The sequence below is a fragment of the Syngnathus floridae genome, chromosome 22 (genome assembly GCF_059516105.1).
Source record: "Syngnathus floridae isolate MCC-2025c chromosome 22, RoL_Sflo_1.0, whole genome shotgun sequence".
In the NCBI taxonomy this organism is placed as follows: Eukaryota; Metazoa; Chordata; class Actinopteri; order Syngnathiformes; family Syngnathidae; genus Syngnathus; species Syngnathus floridae.
In genome coordinates this window covers 2,697,762-2,716,658 of record NC_142434.1, presented here as the reverse complement: position 1 = coordinate 2,716,658, position 18,897 = coordinate 2,697,762, and the positions used below count along the sequence as shown (strand labels likewise).

At 42.9% G+C, this 18,897-nt stretch overlaps 2 protein-coding genes and 2 long non-coding RNA genes across 4 annotated transcripts in view; 2 read left to right on the top strand and 2 right to left on the bottom strand.

Moving 5' to 3' along the window:
* LOC148379177 (uncharacterized) overlaps positions 1 to 9,086 on the top strand; it is a 123,178-nt gene extending 114,092 nt beyond the window's left edge. Inside the window, exon 7 of the long non-coding RNA XR_015855320.1 lies at positions 8,920 to 9,086. This is a non-coding gene — a long non-coding RNA (uncharacterized LOC148379177). The remainder of the gene's footprint in view (positions 1 to 8,919) is intronic.
* Positions 7,315 to 11,129, bottom strand: bcat1 (branched chain amino acid transaminase 1). The gene is made up of 11 exons (XM_088366530.1): positions 11,000 to 11,129; positions 10,602 to 10,661; positions 9,741 to 9,935; positions 9,571 to 9,681; positions 9,350 to 9,469; positions 9,133 to 9,290; positions 8,931 to 9,073; positions 8,782 to 8,867; positions 8,583 to 8,723; positions 8,439 to 8,513; positions 7,315 to 7,494 (listed from the first exon to the last, which is right to left on the bottom strand). Exons 2-11 carry the CDS (start codon positions 10,647 to 10,649, stop codon positions 7,456 to 7,458), a joined length of 1,116 nt encoding a protein of 371 aa, XP_088222656.1. The 5' UTR covers positions 10,650 to 10,661; positions 11,000 to 11,129; the 3' UTR covers positions 7,315 to 7,455.
* A 16-nt stretch (positions 11,130 to 11,145) lies between these two features.
* irag2 (inositol 1,4,5-triphosphate receptor associated 2) overlaps positions 11,146 to 18,897 on the top strand; it is a 10,904-nt gene continuing 3,152 nt past the window's right edge. Inside the window, exons 1-28 of the mRNA XM_088366499.1 lie at positions 11,146 to 11,226; positions 11,789 to 12,363; positions 12,483 to 12,587; positions 12,656 to 12,836; positions 12,900 to 12,937; positions 13,007 to 13,076; positions 13,137 to 13,295; positions 13,367 to 13,484; positions 13,553 to 13,603; positions 13,656 to 13,733; positions 13,816 to 13,872; positions 13,946 to 14,005; positions 14,085 to 14,149; positions 14,384 to 14,477; positions 14,541 to 14,657; positions 14,746 to 14,847; positions 15,096 to 15,247; positions 15,979 to 16,090; positions 16,151 to 16,346; positions 16,851 to 16,888; positions 17,184 to 17,274; positions 17,391 to 17,514; positions 17,728 to 17,776; positions 18,188 to 18,231; positions 18,305 to 18,393; positions 18,465 to 18,595; positions 18,663 to 18,775; positions 18,835 to 18,865. Coding sequence (XP_088222625.1) covers positions 11,808 to 12,363; positions 12,483 to 12,587; positions 12,656 to 12,836; positions 12,900 to 12,937; positions 13,007 to 13,076; positions 13,137 to 13,295; positions 13,367 to 13,484; positions 13,553 to 13,603; positions 13,656 to 13,733; positions 13,816 to 13,872; positions 13,946 to 14,005; positions 14,085 to 14,149; positions 14,384 to 14,477; positions 14,541 to 14,657; positions 14,746 to 14,847; positions 15,096 to 15,247; positions 15,979 to 16,090; positions 16,151 to 16,346; positions 16,851 to 16,888; positions 17,184 to 17,274; positions 17,391 to 17,514; positions 17,728 to 17,776; positions 18,188 to 18,231; positions 18,305 to 18,393; positions 18,465 to 18,595; positions 18,663 to 18,775; positions 18,835 to 18,865 — 3,021 coding nt within the window. The 5' untranslated portion in view covers positions 11,146 to 11,226; positions 11,789 to 11,807. The remainder of the gene's footprint in view (positions 11,227 to 11,788; positions 12,364 to 12,482; positions 12,588 to 12,655; positions 12,837 to 12,899; positions 12,938 to 13,006; positions 13,077 to 13,136; positions 13,296 to 13,366; positions 13,485 to 13,552; positions 13,604 to 13,655; positions 13,734 to 13,815; positions 13,873 to 13,945; positions 14,006 to 14,084; positions 14,150 to 14,383; positions 14,478 to 14,540; positions 14,658 to 14,745; positions 14,848 to 15,095; positions 15,248 to 15,978; positions 16,091 to 16,150; positions 16,347 to 16,850; positions 16,889 to 17,183; positions 17,275 to 17,390; positions 17,515 to 17,727; positions 17,777 to 18,187; positions 18,232 to 18,304; positions 18,394 to 18,464; positions 18,596 to 18,662; positions 18,776 to 18,834; positions 18,866 to 18,897) is intronic.
* LOC148379175 (uncharacterized) lies at positions 13,994 to 18,064 on the bottom strand. Its single transcript, XR_015855322.1, has 3 exons — positions 17,980 to 18,064; positions 16,514 to 16,664; positions 13,994 to 14,681 (listed from the first exon to the last, which is right to left on the bottom strand). It is a non-coding gene; the product is annotated as an uncharacterized LOC148379175 (long non-coding RNA).

The window sequence follows — 18,897 nt, the reverse complement described above, 5'->3', positions numbered from 1 at the left end:
CATCTGAAAAAAATTCCGTGAGTGTGAGCTAAGGTACGGCTGTATTATAATACGGCATAATTTCACAATATGACGTCTGAAAATGATTGTTGTTTTCAAAACAATCGTTCACTTCATGCATTGAAATCGTTGAGCGGTGATTACGACGCTCCGTGTTTATCGACTACCTTATGTAGAGCATGAGCAATTTCACTCCAGCTAAATGAAATGATTCATCCCCCTGCCTCACTGTACCTCCCCTTGCTTCCTTCTTCTAATGTGCATTTTGCTGCCCACTGTACCTTGTAAATGCCACAGTGTGCCTGAGCAGAGGAGGGAAAGGGCTCAGGGGCAATCAGCGAACGTGCGGGGGCCGACCGGAATGGGCTTCAGAGGCTGACAAAACTCTATCGTACGGCTGATCCCTGTCCAATTCGCTTTCACACTTGGTTAGTTTGCGTTCGGCTAAAGCGGCGGAAAACAAAAGGCGGTCATCGGCGGCGTCTTTGGTCTAAAGTTAGCTCGGCGGGGAAACGAGGGAGCGTCTGAAGAGTGAAAAGTCGGCGATGACACACATCGTTAGCCGTTTAGCGTCAAAGTGCGGCTGTGTTTCAGTCCGTTTGTCAATCAAGGTCAATTTTGAAGTTGCCGTTTGTCACATGCTCACAATGGCCACGTATATCGTTATTTAAAAAACGGCAAAAAGACTTTCCAAGAACCCGTGGAAAGTTTCGACATTTTTGACCAAAACAGCTAAATTGGTTCCTAAAAGCTACAAAGGTATCCAAAAATGGCCTCCATAGCACTAATTAATCTTTGGAAAATCCATTTTTCAGAATTCTTTGATCCTCTCCTACTTGTATAACTCGTGAACAAAGCTCGACATTTTCTCTGTTACGTTTCGACAGAACGATCCGGCCAAGTCATCGAGCCGTGGCCTGTGTTTTTGTAATCGCTCCTGATACATCAAAACTAAGCATCTCACATGTCCTCATTTATTTAAAAGGTGCATCGAATCAAAATCATGCGAAACACTCTTGAGGTTTATTTCGCTGTCGTTGTTTGTTGTTAAAAGTCGGAGGCTTCAATGAGTCAAACTTGGATTCAGAATAGACCTATTGTTGCTTATCTGTATGTTAATCAGGGGTATGATGCTCTTCATTTTCTTCCTCCACGCAATCCAACCTCACCGCTGCCTATTTGACTGTCATGCTACAAATTGCTTTTTTTTTTTTAAATTTCCCTCTGGCATGTACGTACAAAAGGAGGACAGTGAAGTCAGTCTACGACATTATTGAATTAAAGCCGAGACGCGTGTACAAACATGCTAAAGCAGCAGGTATTCCTCCCGGTCCAGCTAGCTTGAGAAAATTTGGCGGCGTGCCCCGGACCCCCTGCTGCCTGAGGCTTGAGAGTCTGGCCAAAAAAACACGGAGGCAACCCCTAAAACCGGCACTCAGAGCTTGACAAGACTAAATCAGTGAGTCCACAGTCGGTTAATAGCAACAGAAAGAGTTATTTGTGTTTTTTTTCCTTAATGAATTCTTTCTAATTTGATTTATGATAATTATAACTAAAAATACACGTCAATATTTTCCAGAAAATATTCTTAAAATGTATTTCCCAACTGATTCAATTTCAACTCCTCAGCTGGTCACATATAGCTCAGGCTTAAACTCCCTCTAGCGGCTGAAATGACACATTACAGTAATTTACTGCTGTCTTTCTTTCTTTTTTTTAACTTTGATCACACAAATGCATGATGATTGTTCCGTCCAAGGCGGAGGAGTAAGAAGGAAGCACAGGAAGTTGTTGGAATATAAACAAAGCGCAATGGAGGAAGCAGGGGTCAAGACGAGCACTTCCTGTTGAAAGCTCACCAAAATTCCTCTAGTTCATAATCGCATTTTGCTCATTTCCAACACACAGATTTATTCTATTTTTAAGAAAAAATCCATCATTTTTCCTCCATTTATTCTATTTTAAAAAAAAATCCTTCATGATGTTTTATTTCCTTTTTTTTCTTTTTTTAAATATGACCACAATGTCATTTAGGGGTTATTAAAGTTCACACAATTGTCAGATGTCCGCTTTGGATTTAGCCCGACAAAACGTCAGCATCTGGCTAGCGTTATTCAAGCATATCATGATGAATGCTGATAATCTGGTATTATTAATTGTCAAACTCAATTACAGTAATTGGGGTTATTGCTTTTCGTTCCCACACACGATATCCAAAAAGAAAACTGATTTTTACAGCCTGTTTCCAAAAAATGCATACTCAGTTTATCTTAATTTTATATTATACCACGGCACCGCTTCCCACACAATTCTTACTCAGGCTGCTTAAAAAGTGTTATCAGCACTTTAGAGAAGCTGCAGCGCAACCAAATTTAAAAGGGAAAGCATATGGTGAACATAAGAATGATCTCCGCAGACTTAGCGCCAATAGCATCTGTATTTTAACAGTCTATCAGCTGTGGTGAGGGAGGGGAGGGGGGGAGGGAGGGAGGGAGGGGGTGCAAAAAGCTCCGAGGGATTTGGGAGAAAAGGATATGATTGCATTTATGTCCCATCAAGCCGCTTGCTGGATCCAAGGGAATGCCTAATATACGTCTGTATTTGGTCACCAGCTTACATCTGTCTGCTTATGGATTTAGGAGTTCAAAAAAAAAAAACTATTTTGTTCAAAAAAAAAAAAAAAAAGAGGCGCCTCTCAACAGAGCCAGTGACTAATAACTAAAACCGACAGGGATGGCAGTCACGCACGCACACACACGGTGACAACCACGCGCAACAAAGGCGAGCAAATCTGACACATTTTCTCTGACATTCTCCTCAAGCCTCGCATATCTTACATATCCTCAACACGCCACGATTATCACATAGGTTGTTAAAGTGTGAACAAAAAAAAATTATGTTTAAACAGACTAAAATAGTTTACGTCTGCTCCGATACTGCACACCGATACCTTACCGGTAAAATATAGTCAAGCTAGCTAAAACTCTAAAAAATCACATGCTGGACAAGAATGACTTTAGATGACCCCGAAAGAACCCAATTGATCATTGTAACCCGATCGGCCGCCATGATTGTAAATCGGTCATCGCTCGGCCCATTGAAAAGATAAACGATTTGTTATTGTCGGCGTCCAAACGTGGAGGTGAGGTCATTGGGCCCGTCTGCCCCCACGACAACGCTCATTGTTCCAGGCACCCACGCGGGGCTTCCTGTTTCTGATAATAAAACACTCCTAAGGGTGGAGGGGGTTACCCGAGCCGACCCCCGAACAATTATATGTGTCAGCCGTCACCTGACGCAAAAAACACAAAAATAACTTCGTTAAAAAAGGAAAGCTCAACTGTGGCGGGTGAATGGGTGTGTAGACTTGCGCAATTTCATTTCAGAAAAATCCAAGGATTTAAACTGGGTAGACTTTTGTTGTATGTGTTTCACGAAGTTACTAAAATGGATATAATGGCGTCACTAGACAAGATCAAGCAAAAAAAAAAAAAAAATCCGTTCAGGGTCTTGGAGATGCTTGAAAAGCGTGAACGAGCGGCTCTTTTTCCAAAGTGTCAAAATTACAGCCACAATCAATGTTGATAATACCTCGGCTTCCTATATGCTTCCTCCTTTGCTTCTCAAAAGTAAATGGCAACAATTTTCTCCTTTCACCCGACGCCGCTTTCTTACTCATTTGGAAAATACGGAAGGTTTTTTTGTTGCTTTTTTTTTTTTTTGTCTTTCGCCGCAACGCTGAAAGCCTTTTGACCCAGCAAGTGAGGTTTTGTTGACAGATTGATGCTTTCACACTGACATTAGCTTGATTCGTCAACGTTCAGAGGCCGCTCGGCGCCCCCGTGGAACAAATGCCCTTGAATTTCACTCCCCCCCCTCCCTCACCCTAAATAATCCCCTTGTGCCACTCTCAGTGTAGAGCAGCGGGCAAAACGTCCACCTATTATTTGCCTTCCCGTCACTTTGTCTGCCTTCTTGCTAATCATTATATTTATCAAAGTGGCGCTTTCACCTTTTGACAGGTGCTGTTGTGGATGATGCGGATGAATAAAAAAAAAAAAAACGGAAGACAAGGTGGCGACACAAATGCAACCTGACATTAAAGCTTCATAACGGTAAAAAGACGTAGACACAATGTAAATGCGGCGCTTATAGAAAGGGGCGGAGCAACTTCTCAATGTATCCAGAGAATAAAGTGCAAATAAATTACAAAGGACGTTTTAATGGTTGAGTGATTATTAAAACTCAACTTTGATTTTTGATGACTTTTAAGCTAAGCAAATAAATTTAAGAAGTGATGAAGGCCAAAATCAAGAAGCTGATTGGCTGACATGAAGTAGATTTTTATTTATTTTATTTTTTTTACCAACATGGACTTACCAACTTTTTTTGTCATGAAATAAATTTATTATTATTATTATCAATGGTTAACTCATTCAGTGCCAATGACGGCTACAGACGCCAAGCTCCATTTTAACCGATAAAAAAAAAAACTTTCTGTCCACATAACGCCATCAATGTGTGCAAGCCAGAAGCGCAATAACATTGAGGTTTTGGATTCTGCAACAGACTCATGTTGTCTTAACGTACAAACACGAGGTATTGTCGAGCCCCACTTGCAGTGGGTCACCACCGAGGGGAGTTCAGAGGGTCCAAAAACCTGCCCCCCTTACCCAAGCACACACAAGACACCAGCTTGTCAAAGAACCCTTTATGCACTGTTCTTTTTTTTTTCCTTCCACAAGAAAAACTCTCTTTATTTCTATATTGTGATAGTTAAACCACCGTATGCATACATGACTTTTTTTTTTTCTTCTCATTCAAACGAGCACATAAATGAACATTCATAAGACAGAAAGGCAAAAGGCAAACACATACGCACGGTGTCACAATTGGGTCATTTATGTCCCTCTCCGCACCCCACGTTCAGACTTGGCAGGCGGCTGTGTTGTTTCAGCGAACGTACTTCACATTTATGCAAAAATGCTGTGTGTGGTTGGAAAAAAAAAAAGAAATTGTGCACATTTGTTAATTGAAGTTGCGGAATAAAACGTATTCATCGAGTTCAACTCGTGTCGAACATGCATTTCACATTCAATTGATAAAACAGATTTTTATGGGACGGAAGTTGTTCATTGGCCAGTTGGCTGCCACGCTCGTTGCCTAAGCTGGCACATCGCTGAGGTGGTCAGCATGCAATGGGTTACTATGTGTGTGTGTCCGTGTGTGTGTGTGTGTGACTCACTCCCACCTGCAGGGAGACAGCGTGGTGCCAGCTGCCAGGCCTGGAGAGCATTAGTCAGAAGTAACATCTCTCCCTTTTCATACACATGTACAAATATTCACCATACCACTGAATAATTAGTACGTGAATTTTTTGTAGTTTTTTTAAATTATTTTTCAAAATATTTTTTTATTTCCTAAGGCGATTCATGTATTTTTTAAAAAATATCCGAATGACTTGGCCCATCTAAAAAAATCAAGTGTGGCCTTGGAGAACGATCCTCCCCGACCCCTCCCATGGCCTAAAACGACATGAATGAAAGTGTTTCTTCTTCTCCATTACAACCCCGATGAGAACTAAAACAGCTTTTACCACAAAGCAAATCAGGCTTTGGTGCTGAAGCTGTGTGAGTGACACTGATCTCCGGGTGAGTGTGTGCGCGCCTGATCTCCATCCATCCGTCCATCTAGCCGTCCATCCATTTACTCTAAGCTCTTAAGCAGCGCTGCTGTTCAAAAGTCTCCTAAAACTCTAAGCCAAGAGAGATAACATGAGCGGCGGGGAGGATAACGTAGATGTCATGTCAGGCGCGCACAACCAGTGTTCCTCTCGTGTTAACAAAACCCATCACACCGCTGTCTGTCTGTCTGTCTGTGTGAAGGCATGCGGTAATCTCTTTTTAATCACCAGCTCTTATTTACCCCCCCCCAAAAAAAAAAAAAATTAATGCGTCCGAAAAGGGACAGTAGGATGATGGCGATCACGATGATGATGATTTTGTGATTAAATGATGCCATCAATGTGTTGTGGATTAACACGGCCGTGGAAATAGATTAGTTCTGCAATGGGTTTGAGAGGCAGGCCTCCAAAGGTGCACATTTTTTTTAGTTTTTTTTTAAAGGGAGAGCTTGTGGGTTTGTTTGCTGCTAGCGCCACCCTCTGGTAAATGCAGACAAGGCATTAAAAGTCATTAAGAGTTAAATGACCTGATTTGAAATAAAAAATAAATAAAAAATCAACATTAATATTACTTTAATATAATACAAACATGATTTTTAAATTGATCTTTTTTAAATTAAATGTATGTGTTCCTTTCATTGTAGAAAAATAATATATTTGATACTAAAACTAAAAAAGCTCAACATTAATATTACTTTAATACAATAAGATTTTTACATTTGTTTTTTAAATCAAATGTGTTCCTTTCATTGTAAAAAAAAAAAATAATATATAAAATATTTAATACTATTTTTAAAATACGTTTTGAACAAGATGAAAAAAAATGGCTATCAAGTGAATGCTCAAAGGGAGCGTAAAAGAAAAGGCAAATAGGAGACAAACAGGCCCCAGAAGAGGAAGCAAAGACGACTACACAAAGTGGCGCCGAGTTCATTAATTAGACTTTCAAATTGGACTAACTCAAGATGACAGCGCAGTTCTTGTCAAATCACATCAAGCCCCCCCGGCCAGAGGGGAGGAAAGGGCGGCCGCACATGCTCAGAGCCAAACGTGGCTCTTTGGAGCTGAATGGCTGCCATCTTCCTCTCGCTCTCCTCCGTCTCCCTTCTCCCTGGCCCTCGCTCGCTCCTTTGCCTCGAATTACATCCCGACGCCTCTCTTGTGCCTTTGCGTGAATGTCACGGGCGCCTTAACATGAAGTGACGGGACATCATCAACATCATTTTGGGGGACAAATGGAGGGTTCCTGCTTTTTGATCACAAAGAATCATTTCCATGCTAAACAAAGTGTTGGCTTTTAATGTGTCACAACATTAGGGACACCTTTCATCTCGGGCAGGGGTGTGTAAACTTTTGTGCTCAAGGCCCGAGTTTGAATTTTTTTTTTTAAATTGACAAAAAATAAAAATTCCAATTGATGTTTTAATTCTAATATTTTAACCAAATATGTAATTAAGCAAAAGCCACAGATACATATATTTAATTATTTTATTTATATATAAAAATAAAGTGGACCCATGAACTAATTTGAAGTTATTTTTTTTTTACCAGGTTGCATTTCTTACGCCATATTTAACTTGCTTTTGAATCCTTGGTGCTATAAAAAAATAAAAAATAAATAAAAAGTACTGTTGCTGTGTAAATGTAATTTATTAAGCCCGATTGCATGAGACAAGTCACTTAATGCGCTTTGCACAATTTTCTTTTTCCATTCTCAGTACAATGCAAGGACAGTGAAAAGATTGCATGCGAGTTAAATTTTCCAGTCCGGGTTAGACGAGGGTTGTCCAATCGCTGGGTGTGCGTCCGCACTGCAAGACAAGATTGACAAGGTCCAAAAAAACTCTTGTCACTAAGCAATAAAAGTTCTTCTCACCCAGTGCCTCTTAATTGCAAACAAATCACTAATGAGAAAAAATGAAATTAAACACCCTTGAGCAAATCGGCGAGGCGACACAACAGAGAGGAGGAATAATAACAATCACAACAAAATGTTCCCCCAATCCGTGACAGCTGCGGCGACAAATCCAATTATTTGCCTCTCATTCTGCAAATTTGTTCTAATGGTCCAAGTGAGAAAGTAAATAAACGCACGCGAAGGGGAAACAAAAGGATGTGATTTCTAATTAACTTGAAAGAGGAACAGGAAGGGCGACTTAGTAAACCCATCTTTCATCCGCAGCCTCGGACCACTCGTTTGTTTGTTGCACAATGTTGCCGCTCGCCTCCAAATGAAATGTCAACAGATTTAAAGTCGCCGACGCGCTGTTTTGGTCGATTTTATTGTTCATTAAGCTTTCCGCGCTTGTCCGAGGCTTCTTCGTTTTGCAGCATCTCGGCTTTTTGAAGATCACAAAAAAATTGCTGAGGCAATAATTGGGTTTGTGCAATTACGCCGGGCTTAATGAGAGAAGGCAGGAGTTTGCCACTCGGGCCTCTATCTCGGGATGAAGCCACAAAGCACATTGTGAAAGTGGGGGGGGATTGGGGGGGGCGTTCAGAAGGCACCCGAGCAGCACGCACATCTCTCGTGAGGCCTGCATGATAGATGGAGCGCTCATCTCCTGCCTCGCAGTGATTACAAAAACAATAATAAATAGATTTAGTTAACTTCTGAAAGTGAAATATTTGTGGACATCTCTCATCTTGCAAACACCAATTAAACTGTTGATGTTTTGGGGGGGGGGTCTGCGCCGTTGTGGGAGTGGTCAATTTGTATGATAATTCCAAAAAAATTTTGCAAGGCAATACCAACCTGAATATCTGTGAGTTGCTTGCAAATATGAGCACTCAGCTGTGAACTCTTGTCCTGACAGGGGATGATTAAGCGCTATACAAAAAGACACAAAATATCAATAAAGGTGCACTGTGAAAATATTTTCGACTATGATTATCCTACCTCTCCCAAGTAAACGATTTCCCCCACTGGGCAAATCATACAGGCAGTGCCCGAACCGAAAACCTGCTTGACGCGGCCCTGCTTGAGAGCGCCGCAGAGCTCGGCCATGTTCAGCTCGCGCTCTGATACTTTAAATTCCCCCTTTAAAGTGGAGAAAATTAGCTTAAAGGGGAAATATGCTGAAAATAAAATGCGTTACCCATTTTCTGGTGAGTTCCAGGATGCTCTGTCGGGTAATGCCCGGGAGGATGAGGCCGTTCAGGGGTGGCGTCGCAAGCTCTTCTTCTATAAATTTGAAAAGTATCGTAAAAAAATATATATATATTGTGTCTGTCAGGATGGACTGACCTCCGTCGTCATTGATCCAGTGGATAAAGATATTCATGGTTCCCACTTCAGTGATTTGATGGTCCTTCCCGTACAACCACAGAACTTGTTGACATCCACTTTCCTTCGCCTCGTGTTGCGCAAATAAGGTGCCACCATAGTTCCTGGCAAAAAATAAGGTCAGTAACAATCCACGTAGTGATGTCACACTAAGACTTCCCACCCTCCCATCTTGCAGTCTCCGGTTCCTCCTTCCCAGGCCCGTGTGTACTTCGGGTCGGCCCACAAGGATATCTCTTTGGACGCCGTAAAGTAGGAACCCACGGGGCTCATGATGACAAACAGCAAAGCTCGGCCGGGTTTTTCCACAGCCAGAGATGCCTAGAACGCAAGGAAATCATATTTAGTGTTGATAACTTTAAATGGTGGCTACTTAGTACCTCGGTGCTGATCAATGTAGGTCTGATGTACAAACTGGTTGTGTTGGAGGAAGGGATCCAGTTCTGGTCGATTTCGACGAGTTTCCTGATACACTCGAGCAACTCTGATGGGTCGAATATCTAAAGGAGGAAGTACTGGTGTACCTCAAGGCTCAATCTTAGGTACTTTATTGTTTCATTTAAACTGTATAGACTTTTTTTTTTTTTTACGTCTAACTTACTGGTAGACAAGCTCTCCTTGCGGAGATGACCATGCGTTCCATGTTGAGCATCGGCCTGAAGAGACGTACCCGATTGTCATCGCCACGGTAAGCCTTGAGACCTTCAAACAGCTGTGGAGAATAAGTTCAGATATTACCTGGTGTTCTAAAGTTGTTACCTTTCTTCTCACCTGAATTCCATAGTGCAGTGACGAGCAGGCTGGGTGAAGGGACAAGTCCTTGAAAGGCCGGATGAGTGGCGCCTGCCAGCCTTCGGAGGCGTCCCACTCGATGGTCAGCATGTGGTTGGTGAAGACCGTCCCGAAGGTGCACACGTCGGGCTGGGTTACCGGAGTCGTGGGGAGCTTGATAACAAGGTCTGCTGCCTAAGCACATGTGAGTTATCATTACACGCTAAAATCATCATTTGTGTTTAATATTATTGTGTGACGCTTACTAATAAAAATAGATATTTAATATTATAAATATATAAATATTTAGTGTGATGCTTATTTAACAACAATATACTAATAAATAAATAAATGTTCTCAACTGATTCGATTCAAATCAATCTAAATTTATTTTTAATTAAAATAGCCAAGAGGGATCATGTCAAATGAAACAGTACCTAATATTGAACCTTGAGGCACACCGGGTTACTCTACTAGACAAAATGACAAGTGACCAAAGCACTTTGTTTTATAGTTTGTTGTATGGAATGATTTTATTATTTTCTTTGCACTTTATAAACAATATGACACATGAGGACAAATCTTAGCATGCGTCATAATCCCCCCCCCCCCAGTGTTGTGAGTAGCCTAATCTCCACCAGATAGCTTCGGCTACTACTTAGTGTGAACTGGGACAGTGGATTCTGCTGAGAGCAATAAGGTCACTCGTTCCAACTCTGATGGAGATACTTCTCAATAAAACTACTGGATGATACTTTCCAGGCAGATATTTTAGATTTTTTTTTAAAAGTGTGAATCATCAAGATGCTGCAACTGAGGGTAGGTGCTTTATTTTGTCCACTATAAAGCATCAAAGTATACCTTGAAGCTATGAATTCGGCAATCCCCGTTCCTGGTTGCCACCTCCATGCTGTGAGAAGACTGTAAAAAAATGTCAAAATAAACACAGAAATATGGATTTTATATTTGGTTTTGTTAGAATGCCAACTTTGGCCACAATGCACAATATAATGATCTAATACGGTTCTTAATTTTTTTACTCCAAGTCCCATTGTGACTGATTTTTGAAAATTAATTTTTAATTCCCCAACTCCTCGCCACCTGTTAATTTTAATCCTAAAGTATTATTTTGTTACTTTTACCTGCAAGCAGGATAGAAGTCAAGCAAATTTAAGAAATTAAATTAAGTTTCAGATGAAGGTAAACCTTTTGGAATTATTTACACAATCTCAGTGATGTATTCATATATTCTTATTTACCTGAAATGGAAAAGAATTCAGGTTGAATTTGGAATGCGTCCGCTCTACTGTTTTGCTGACAGACTTTTGATTTTTAGGAAACGTTACGTTTGTTCCGCCTTGTTGTTATTACCGCTTCCTACCACAGAGTGGTGCTGTTGGCTTACTTGTTTTTTTTTAGAGCGCTCTCCTATTGCGCATGCGCGAAAAGACAACGGTGAGTTTGATTACCAATCGAGCTTGTTCAGGTAACGACAATTTATTTTTGTCTTTGGAGCTTTTTCAAGATACGTTTTTTTTGTTTTGTCGAATTTTTCAGGTGTTTATTTATTTGATTGACTGCTTGCTTGGTGGGGGAAAAACTATTTTTAAAAAGAAGTCTTTCTTGAGTTTTTGCACAGCAAACATTGTTATTTAAATACAAAATATATCATTTATGTTCTGTATTAATGAATGCATCTTATAGAAGCCCTATGATTGTTTTAATGTTTGAACATTAACGGAATTTATTTTAATTACCTGCACCTGGTGTCTGAAGGCTTTTTCATTTACCTGGTAAATTATTTTATATTTTTATTTTCCATTTATTTTGCTATTGTGGGAATAATTTAAAATGTCAATTTTCTCCATTTAATCATAATTCAAGTTAATCCAAGTCAACCTTTTATATAAATATGAAGATCTTAAATCAATTCGATCCTGCAAATGTTTTTTTTCCACATTAGGTTTATATTTTAATATACTGAGTGGACTACAAGCAGCTAGTTTACATTTATTTATTTCTACATCATCCAACTTGTGTGTCCCCAGACTCCAACCACACTTGATCATGGCCTACACAATCCAGCCAACACGCCGCCACAACCCGGTGGACAGCATCTGCCGCAAACTTCAGACCATCCAGTGGCGGGGTGACCGGGCGCCCAATACCCCCTTCAGAATCCCCAAACTGTCCTCCAGCAGCTACGACAGCCCTCAATGCGGCCTCAGGCGTAACCTGGAAGCCATCTTGAAGAAAGGAGTCCACGGGAGAAAGAGTCCCAATTGTGCGGCATCTCAGAAGAACATGGATCCATCATCTCCAGCTAACATCACATACAGCATCACTAGTGTTGGCAGAAGTGGAGTAAAACCATTCAAGCAGAAGTACTGCTCCACTCCCAGCACCACACGTGAGACCAAAGACTCCCCTTACTTCACTTTCACACAAAGCGGACCCCAATCGGTAGATTCCGATAAACCCGCTCTCTCTCGTACCTTCACCCCGATTCGGAACCCCGTCTCGTATGAGCTGAACTTCAGCCCCGGTAGCACGGCTAGCTCCTCGGAGGCCGAGCTGCCCTACCCGGCTTTGGTTGTCCGGAAGCTATCACTAGGAGATGGAGGTAAGAAAAAAAAAAAAGATTTTGAAAAGCTACCATGTTGACCTTTACATAATGTGTAATTTTCCGCCTTCTTTCATTGGCCGCCTTGGGGTGGAAATCCGCGTCATGTGCTCGCTTAGCAAACACGCCGGTTTCTGAGAGCAACAACATGGCAGAAGTTAGCCTCATCTGCGAGGAGAATCTCCTCGACACTATCTTCCACGCTTGTGACACGCAGCGTCGAGGTAATTTTTATCTCCAGGCTCATCTTAAAAGATAAATTATCCCTCATTATTTTGGTATCTTCTATTAGGGAAGGTGTACGTGTCCCACATTGTGGATTTCTTGCGGCACACCACCAGCCGTACTTCGGAGGACCGAGGACTGGAGGAGCTCTGCAACATGCTGGATCCTGAACGCAAAGACGTTTCCATCGATCTGGATACGTATCACGCCGTCATGAGGGAGTGGATCGACGACTGCCGTAACAACAGGTGAAGGAACGCTGAATCTTCATCGGTGCCTGTTAACAACGCCGTGTTTTTATTTTTTGCTAGAGAGGAGTCATCAGAAGATGGAACCCAGGTCAACGCTGGTATTTGTCCCATAATTATTATTTTTTTCGGACCTATTTTTCTTCTGATGGTGTCCTTTTGTGTCATAGCCAGGAGGACCTTCAACATGACATCAGGAAGCTTGGAGGGCTTTGGAGGCGACGCGTCAAAAGCAGAATTGTACGTTAAGATAATGAGTCACCTTCAAATTTATATTTTCAATCTTTTTTTTTTCTCCAGTGAAACATCAGAGCTGGTTTACTGCCTCGCCGACGTCCAGATGAGCAAGCAGAAGCTCCAGGAGGAGGTGAAGAAGTTGAAGCAGACGGTGGAGGTCATGGAGGAGAGCAACCAAAAGCTGGTGGATGAGAACGAGGTGTTGCGCAACCAGATCAGAGCGTAAGATGTCCTCATGGCTGCGAGATGTTTTCCAGCTCTCACCCCCCCCCCTCCCCTCCTCTTTTCCATAGTCACCAGCAGCTAATCCACAAAGAGAAGATGCTGCATGACGAGGTGGAAGAAATGAAGGCCGCTCTGAGCTGCACGGAGGAAGACAGAGCTCTCGCCTCCGCACGAAGCAAACACGTGGTCGGACCAATCTCGCCGCTCGCCAACTGCCGCATGCAGGAAAATAAAACTGCTTCCTTGTTTTCCAGGAGAAAGAAAATCAAGATCTCATCGCCAAGATTGCTTCCATCGAGGACGAGGTAGATTTTTTTGATTTGTTCAAGGGCGTGGCTAAATCTGATGGCTTTGCAGAACTTCAAGGTCACCATGGAGATGGACAAGCTTCAGAAGAGAATAGCCGAGCTCTGTGACATCAACAATGACCTTGAGGTTAGCAATTTTAATTTTTTGTGGTTTGCTTCTATTCATCGTTTTGGGTCTCTCAATAAATGCCGCTTGTCCTCGTCCTTAGGTGCAGATTCACTCTTTCGATACAGTCATCACTGAAAAGGAATCTCTTATACAAGAGGTCATTGTCCTATTCAATTTATTTTATTTATTTCATTGAGGTCTTGCAAATTTTTATTTATTTTTTTACACAGAGGAGCAGACAGATAAAAGATCTCAAAGCGGCAGTGGAAGAATATTCGTCCATCACGGAGGTCAGTGTTTTCAAATCAATCCAATTTTTTTGCAAATGTTTTATGTATTGCCTGTTTTGGACTTTTTTTTTTTTCCCAGTTATTAAGGGCCGACAAGAGCAAATTGGAGAACCACATGCAGGTGATGCATCAAGATCTTTCAGGGTGAGTTTGGAATAGAAACTGTGGCATGAGACTATCAGGGAAATTTTTCAAATCTGTTTCAAATCAGAAAAGTGGCAATATCACCAAAAACACACATTTGAATAGCTGTACAGATCTCATTGATAAACACAATGAATAGGGGCTGAGGATTGATCCCTGGGGAACTCCGCATACGCTTTCAGTTTCATTTTCAGTCTACTATGATCACTTATATCAATATGTGACTCCAAGCAGCACTGGAGTTTCCCTTTCCGTGGCCTACAGACTAAACCAGAACGCTTCAGGATCCCTGCAGACCGAGCTGGCCTTGGCTCAGTCGCCACTGGAGGTCAGCATTTCAACGACATTGCTGAATTTAGATGAATATAAATGTTTGGCTCTGTTTTTTTAGAACGTGTGTTTCGCCTCGCCGCTGGATGAGACTCTGGATAAGGAAGTTCTGCTGATGATGCACGGACCCAGCCCTGACATCATGGCTCTGGAGTTTAAGAAGCTCCTCAACAGACTGGTAAGGGTAATTTTTTTTCCCAGCCTTCCAAAAAAAAAAAAAAAACTGTGTGTATAAATACCCAACCTATATTATGTCATATCTGTAGAAGAACGATTTCAGAGAAGACACCAACACAGTCGTGTCCACGCTGAAAGCTTTACTGAGTGAGCACACCAAACCAAGCGGCGACATCCAAACCAGTCTTGAGGTTCTGTTGCACATTCATCTCCATCCCAGTTCTGTTTCCCACACACCATTGTATAACCCAGCTCTGTTTATTTATTGTAGCGTGAACACAGCTCGCTCTTGACAATCCTCCTCTTTTGTTCCTCCACTCTGCATTCATTAGGCACGTTCGGCCATACTGCCGTTAACACACACACACACGGTTGAGTGCCGGTCAAAGTGAAGAGTCAGCTTCATGGAAATAATCTTTCTGGTCTTGTATTTCGACAGGCGGTCCAGGTAGAGCTTGACGCTACAAGAGAAGACTGGGCCTTGAGTTTGGACCAGCTGGCGCAGTACACCGACTCCATCGAGAAGGAGCTGGTCAAAATGGCCGGGAATATGAGGAGGTCACGAACGGAGATCCTGCATCTTTCAGTCAGGTAGGGTTTGGTTTTAGTCTTTTTCTGATTTGTGTTGTCGCTGTTCAGTAGGGGGGAGGACCTCAAAGAGGCCCGGCTCACTATGCTTGGGTTAGGGCCAGTTCTGGGCTTCAGCTTGACTGTGTACAATGGCAGAGCTAGGATTTTGTCAGGAATGGGTGGAAATGTGTGGAAAAATTCCTGGAAAAATCTAAAAAGTCCAATTTTTTTTGGTCTAGCACCTGGGGGGCCCAAAATTGTTTCAGGGGAGCCCCTGCCCCTGCGCCCCTCCCCCTTAGCGCTGCCACTGACCGTACTGATAAATTAGCTTCCTGGATGAGTGCTTGTGTATGTTCTACTTTTCTTCTTTTTAAAAATCCCCAAAACTGGTTTAAGACCTGCTATTAGTGTAAATGTGTGTGCGTTCACAGTATGTGCGTGTGTGAGGGTGCACAGCTATATAAGGGGTCACTGTGGTTCAGTCCCAGCCCAGTCAGAGAGGGGTCAGACTGCTGCTCACAAACTCAACCACAGTATCTTTCACTGGTCTTTAAAAAAACAAAATTGGAGGATTTGAAAATAAGTAAAAACCTGCTGTGGGCCAGTTGGAGAACTGGCGCTGGTCACCCTGGGAAACAAAATGGGACACTGCATGGGCCTGCGGATTGGGTACAGTATGTCCGGCACGATATTGCTTTCTAGGAAGTCCCGCTGTTGGACTTGTACTTGATGGAATGTGTTTTGTCGTGCAGGGTGCAGGATCAGGAGAACCAGAAGCGGCAGCTCGGTGAAGAACTAGAGCAGCTCAAGACCCCTCAAGATAGCAGAGAAGCTTCGTGCCAGACACCCGGACCTGAAGAAGAGGTCAGTTGGAGGCGGGGAGATTGCGTTGAGGTTTTTCTGATACATCTCGTTCTTTTTAAGACTGGAGAAGACTTGGAATGGGATGAGGAATACGCCCTTCAAGATTTCCTGAAAAACGAAATAGCGGGGAGCGGGACGGACGGCGGACAGACGGAAGACGAGAGGTGGACGGTTGTGAACGGATCGGGCGAAGGAGAAGCGAGGAACTCGTCCACTCCGGTGTCGGCCAAACCCGAGGACAGTCAATGTCTTGCAGGTAAGTCAAATATTATTTTTATGTCACGTGAAGATGTATAATTTTTTTTTGGGAGTCAGTTAGGGATTAGATAACACGTCCATCTGTAATCCTTGAATTCAAGGACGCTCAGTCAGCCTTGACGCAGTTCACACAAGTTTGGGAAGCCGGCGTAAGAAGACCCCTACCTTCTATGGCGGTTCCAGTCCGAGCGCTCGTGTGTGTGTGTGTGAAGGAAAATGTGTGTGTCAAAACGTCTTCCTCAAGGTCCTTCTATGGCCAGGTGTGAAGCTGTCCCAGCGACCAGTAATCCTCTTCATTCCTGTCTTGCATGAGTGGCTGGCAGGCAGAGACATAAAAAAAAAAAAAAAAAAAAATTGTGTGAACGGTCACTAATGCCACTTTGGCCTAAGGGGATGAGATTCGGACTCCTCGGCCCCTCCCTCTCTCCTCAAATGAGCTTTTATGGAAGAAGGTGGGGTTAGCATTTTGGATGGCATTCAATTTCTTTTTTGTGTGTTCCAGGAACTCCTGAAGTAAGGGTGAGCCAAACTTGTTTGCAGGTAAAATTATTTTTGGCACCATACACACACCATATTGGAGTTAATGTTCATAAAAATTCATCTGCAGCCATTGCATATTCAAATGTCTTCTATTTCTTAATTTTAAAAAAATCCAGATATATTTTTATATTTATTTTGTATTTATTTATATTTTTAATATATATTTTTATACATATATATTATATTCAAATATAAATTAAGAGTTAATGTTGATAAAAATCCGCCTGCAGCCATTGCATTTCAAACATTGTCTTCTATTTCTGAATCCATGTTTTTTTTTTTTTTTTCTCCTCAGAACGAGGCAGCGGTACCGTCGGACGCCCACTCGCAAGCTGTCAGCTCCGAGCACCCAGCGGCGGATGCCCCGTCCCACTCAGAGAGCCACGGTAAGACCGCCGCTCAGCTCAGATTAAAAAAAAGCAGCATAGAAAATTGATTGTTGAATAAATATGCCGTTAATATTTATTTTTCGGGGGGCGGGCGGGGGGGGGTTTCTGCACAGAGACCGAAACCACATCGTCTCAGTCCGTAACGCAGAACCTGAGCACCTCATCTGATCAGGACCTAACAAAGATGCCAACAACAACGGAAAATCAACCAGATGAGGTCACGCCGACAAATGAGAGGTGAAAAAATCGATCACCATTTTTAGCCATCACTTCCCTATGACGAGTTCCTGGCCCACATTTGCTAGTCAAAGGTTTTCCTGTCTGTGGGAGGAGTTGCACTGGCCAAATAGTTTCTCCGCTGCCATGCTTTGCATCAGCCCTGCCGACAACACCTAAAAAATGGAACCTGTGAATTTATAAAGTTCTTGAAATGGAGTCTTCTGCACACAGCGTCCAGCCGCTCGGTGAGGACCGCGAGGGAGGAAGCGAGGAGGCCGAGGTGAGCCCCATAATATCACACGAGAAGCATTTTTCAAGGTGAAAGGCAAACGGCTTCCTCTATTCTACTTCCTCTGCTCTCATTCCGCCACTTTCCTTTTAGTGTGTTTTGAAATTGCTTTTTTTTTTTTTTTTAATTTAAAACCGGGCATGATGTACTTTTATGGTATTGCGCAATATCCTGTTGTGTGTCAGAACGCTCACCTTACTCCATCGTGCGAATGTTCACACAAGCGGGCGGTCCACCTCCGCCACTTAGCGCCGTGCTAGCGTTGGCGTGTCTCCACACACACACACAGACACACACACATGCAGTTGCAGAGCTCTCCATTATGTAACAATTCAGCCAAATCTCTTCCACACACAAACGGGAACAGGTATGCTCCGTTTCTTACTTTGGTAACTTCTTCAGAACCTGAACCCGGACCAGTCCTCACCCAAACCTGCAGGGGACACGTGAGTACCGTCAGGACCTGGCTTCTGTGGTGGATCTGCGGTGTTGATGGCAACGTTGTGGTTTTTATTTTAGTTCGAGTCTGCTTCCTGTGTTGGTTGAAGAAGAGGAAAGCAAGCACGAGGGCAACGCCGCAGCGGCAACCCAACAGGCCGCCATGGCAGGTAGGAAACCCAGGGGGGGCGGTTCTAGCATGTGAGTACTAGTTTTGGCACCCACACGTGTTTTCCTCAAGGGACGGAACCGCTCGACGGCATCGACCCAACCGCTCAGACTGACCGTCAGCAGGGGAACGCAACGGCGGTGCAGAACGGCCAATCAGAAAGCGGCATGACGAGTAACTCGGGAGAAAATAAGAAAGAACTGGTAAGATTGAGTGGATTTAATCTGTGAGGTTAAAATTGAAATTGAGGTTAAAATTCTGGATCTGAAGGAGTCACAAGAGGCGGACGCCGCAGAAGAACCAAAAGCGGAGCAGGCCAAACCTGAAGCCGAGTTGCCGAGCATCTCCGCTCGGACCGACTCGTGCAAAGAGGATAAGCAAAGGTAATGCAATATTTACATCTACTAATAATTGGGCTAATTGCTCTTGTTGTCTTCTTCAGCAGCCTATCAGCCAACGACAAGGAGATTGAGGTGAAGCACGTTTTGTAAGAATGAAGAAAATC

Bases quoted from the DNA above. Each gene is read 5' to 3' on its own strand.
- bcat1 (XM_088366530.1), bottom strand. From the start codon at position 10,649: ATGGAGGTGGCAACCAGGAACGGGGATTGCCGAATTCATAGCTTCAAG. The intron at 8,868-8,930 runs GTCAGTCCATCC...TCAAATTTATAG, and splicing joins CTGGATCAATGACGACGGAG to AAGAAGAGCTTGCGACGCCA. The intron at 7,495-8,438 runs GTTGGTATTGCC...CTTGTCTTGCAG, and splicing joins AGCAACTCACAGATATTCAG to TGCGGACGCACACCCAGCGA.